Source organism: Montipora capricornis, chromosome 11 (genome assembly GCF_036669925.1).
Source record: "Montipora capricornis isolate CH-2021 chromosome 11, ASM3666992v2, whole genome shotgun sequence".
Classification (NCBI taxonomy): domain Eukaryota; kingdom Metazoa; phylum Cnidaria; class Anthozoa; order Scleractinia; family Acroporidae; genus Montipora; species Montipora capricornis.
Genome location: NC_090893.1, coordinates 21,424,272 through 21,428,164, shown reverse-complemented (window position 1 = coordinate 21,428,164; position 3,893 = coordinate 21,424,272). Strand labels below are relative to the sequence as shown.

Below are 3,893 nucleotides of genomic sequence, written 5' to 3'. Positions count from 1 at the left end.
GACCAAAAATACTATTAACGCTAACAAATGCAAACTCAGCAATGTGCAGATTTTGTTAGCTTGCTTTATGCAAAAACAAATATCGATGCAAAAGTAAATAACTATTGATACACAGTTTTTAGAAAGAGCAGAAGGAAGTTTCCAGGCGGTCGCTCGAGAATAACATATTTACGACATGAACCGTGAATATAGAATATAAAAAGTTACGATCAGCGACAAACATTTTGGGAGATTTTTGCTACGTTCAATTTTGTTATTCTACGTTTGGCTGCACAAATAAATCGCAAAATCGAAAGTGACATGGCCGGAATTCAGCGGGCGCCGTGATCAAGTTACCGCGGCATGTTTACTCGCCAAACAGTGCAGCATCTGTGTCAAATGATGGCAAGATACCGGGTTTTTGTAAGTTTCTTTTTCTGTCAAGTGTTATAAAGTTTGACAATAAAATGAGCGAAGTCAAAACAAAGATCACTATCGCCCAACTCTCGAGGTTGACCATTTGTTTATGCAAAGTCAAAGTTTACTCTCCGCAACGCATACAACGTTATTTATCACCAGGTAATTCCATCATTTTGGAAATAGCAGCTACTTTATTATTCATCGGCGTCACGATTTTTTGCTGATGTTGGAGCTCATTTTGTTGAAACTCAAGCACGCTTCGAACACAGACCTGTTTATTTTCGTGAACCTTTCCTCCTTACAAAGCAATTCTAAAAATACCCTTCCGTATCACATTTCAACCTTAAGCTCGAAAATTCAATACACAACAATAATGAACATGATATTATAATTCACAAAGGCAGAACATATCACAGAATCCTTTTCCAGCGAAAAATTTATTGAAACGAGATGCTTCCGTGAACCATACACTGGGTTGCCTGTGGTACGTGTTACAGAAAATCAGAAGGCACTGAATTGTGTGGTATTGAACTACAGCATTCCGGTCTCTGAAGAATAACAAATAAAAGTTTCGTCTCGACGGGCGATAGATTGTTGTCGAAGTCCAGTACTCGTCGCTTTTGAGATTCATGCCTAGTTTATCCAACTGACTTTCCATTATTGAGCTCCATAAGGGTATATTTTGTTTAAGGATCCACTAAAACGCCATTCGCGTTGCATGACTTTCGACGCCATTGCAGGCTAAGTTAATGATTCTACTGTGTCCACCAGAGAGAAATCTACGCAGTTCCACTACCCTCTCGATCCTAAGAAAATACGCGCAGAAGGCTCTATACACAAAGACACCACTTACCAGGGGAGTGACTCGACTGCATTCATCACTGCAGCGTGCGGCTCAGTCAGTTGTGCCACTTAATGATGTAATGAAGGGGATCTATGACGACTGTTCAAAGGTTAAAAGAAGTGGACATCATGGCAGCAAAAACCCAGAGGAAGCAGTTGAAATTATTGTAAACGATTTGCTTAAGGGAAAGGTTTTTGAGAAACTGCCTGGAAGGTCTGGGTATCCATCATTTGCAAAGTTTAAATCAAATATCTTGGACCTTGATTACAGAGATTTTTTCCAGTGGTCAAGGGATAAGCTTAAAGAGTGGAAAGGAATCTATGAAGTTGCTGATCACTGAAATGTAAAAAATAAATGGGGAATTTAATATTGCTTTAATATTGGTAATTGCATGTAACTACAGCAAGGTTTAATATTATTTAATATCATGATGGTATTTACACAAACCAGGTAAATACTGAGAGTTGACAATCAACTTCCTCCACCTTTCCTTCCTCCCATCAGAGTCACATCATAGGTTAAACTACAGGAGTGTGACAAAGGATCTTTATCAAGTATAGATACAGTGAAGCCATAACTCTAACTTAGCCAAATAGATCGTAGAATGGGTTTTGTAGCCCACAGTCTAGTACTCAATGACTCTTTCTCACAAATGTCTTTAATTGCCAGGGGTTTGTAGGGGGGGGGAAAGAATAGCTAAACCTTAAATTAAATTGGAATAAAATATTTTACATACCTCTATTAAGTATTATGATGATTATGGATGTAATGTCAAAATACAATGTACATACAGTGCTGTATATGCATGTAGAGTGTAAAAGAGACCCCTTTTCTTCAATGTAGGTACAGAAAGAAAGGAAACTCCCTTACCAAGGCTTAACTGACAGGTTAGATATAGTAAGCCCTATTCAAAGTACACTGTTAATCAGGTAGGCTAGATCAAGTACACAAATCCAATGTAGAAAAGAGCTTTTGAGAGAAACAAATCAGGACTCAGTCATGAATTAACAGTTCTTGAGACAACTCAGTAGAAATTTCATAAACTATGAGACAATAGCTAATGAAACTCTGAATTTTTATGGTACCATTTATATAAGCATCACATTAACCCTTTCAGTCCCAATAGTGACCAAGATCAATTTTCTCCTAGCAATATCCAGACACTGTCAACAGATAAGTTATGAGAATTAATAAAGTGATCAACCAAGTAAAAATGCCTTGATCGTTTCTCAAATTCTCTTAACTAATTCTTAAAGGAAATGTATAGAGATCAGTTTGGAGAATTTGTATGTAGATACTGGGGCTTAAAGGGTTAAACCTCATTTAGAAACATATTGTTATTATGAAATAAAATGATATTGAAAGGGCTACATCCTTTAGAGCATTATTTTTCGTGGATAAGTATGTACATGAGCGTTCAGTAAACTGAGTTGGAGTCAAATCCAAGGACTGTTATTATGAGAGCCTTTCTCCTAATGTTGGGGGGATCTATAGATATACTTGACAGAACATCTCAACATTTAATTCTATGTACTGTCATATTATGGTTTTCAAAAAGCAGGTGGATTGAGACATGAACATAAAACTCGTAGCAAAGACCACAGGTCCTCTGGGCAAAACAATACAATGCACCATCTCTATGTGTATCTCTAGATCATTTTTTTAACAATTTTTATTCTTGGCATAGTCTCTCAAGGCAGGGAAAGTTGATTGTGTCTAACAACTAGTTTGAATGTGCAAGGACAATTTACCTATTCTGTGGGTTTAAAAAAGAATTTAAACCTATCAGAGTATGAAATATCTCTAAATCACCCATCCACAAACCTACATTGTCCTCACAAACATGAATGTTGGTAGATACAACTGTAGAGAAGCCACCAGATTATTAACTAAATACCGAATGTTCAATTGACTTTTAAGAAAAAAGTACTGCATTAATTTGAGTGCATCAGGAACGCATCAGAAGCCATGTCGGTATGTTCACCTGTGATGAGCCACACTGACATAGAAATATGACATAGTTTCTGAATTCTAAAATTAGGAATCATTTCCAAGAAACCTTTCTAGTGTTGCCAAAAATTTTCAAATGAAACTAACATAAAACATTTATTTTATTTTAATACGTTCTCATTAAAGTCTCGCAAGGCAGAGCATAATCTGTTTTTCCTACAAAGTTTAATCTATCAGATTATCCTGAAGGTGTGCTTGTGTCTAGTACTAAAGAAGAGCAAGGAAACAAAATATTTTGTGGTCTGCGTTGTAAGGCTGCTGAGGCTAAATTGTGGTTTATGCCCAGTGGTCTTTGGTGAAAGTGATGAAACGAACAAAGACATTGAAGATCATCTTAGCATGGGAAGGCTGAACAGTGGCTTAGTGACTGATGGAAGAAAGCCTTACAGTTTGGCAGTTTACACGACTCCAAGATATTAGTTGTGGATGAAGTTCACACAGTGGAAACATGGTTAATAGAGCTCACCTGGTAACACTGTTCTTGTGTTGTTGTGGTGTCTGTGACTAAAATAATTGTATCCAAATACTAATTTGTAAGCGTGACATCAATCTTGGCTGTTCTCCGCAGTGACGAAAACAGTTTAATCTACCAGGGTATCATCTAACTCCAAATCATCCAACCCCAAGTCTTCGCCAGTCT

At 37.1% G+C, this 3,893-nt stretch overlaps 1 protein-coding gene across 1 annotated transcript in view; it reads right to left on the bottom strand.

Moving 5' to 3' along the window:
• Positions 1–3,834: 3,834 nt before the first annotated feature.
• The window catches only part of LOC138023192 (putative ATP-dependent DNA helicase Q1), a 2,155-nt gene continuing 2,096 nt past the window's right edge, over positions 3,835–3,893 (bottom strand). Inside the window, exon 2 of the mRNA XM_068870219.1 lies at positions 3,835–3,893. This exon is cut by the window's right edge and continues 1,259 nt beyond it. Within this exon, the coding sequence (XP_068726320.1) occupies positions 3,835–3,893 (59 nt within the window).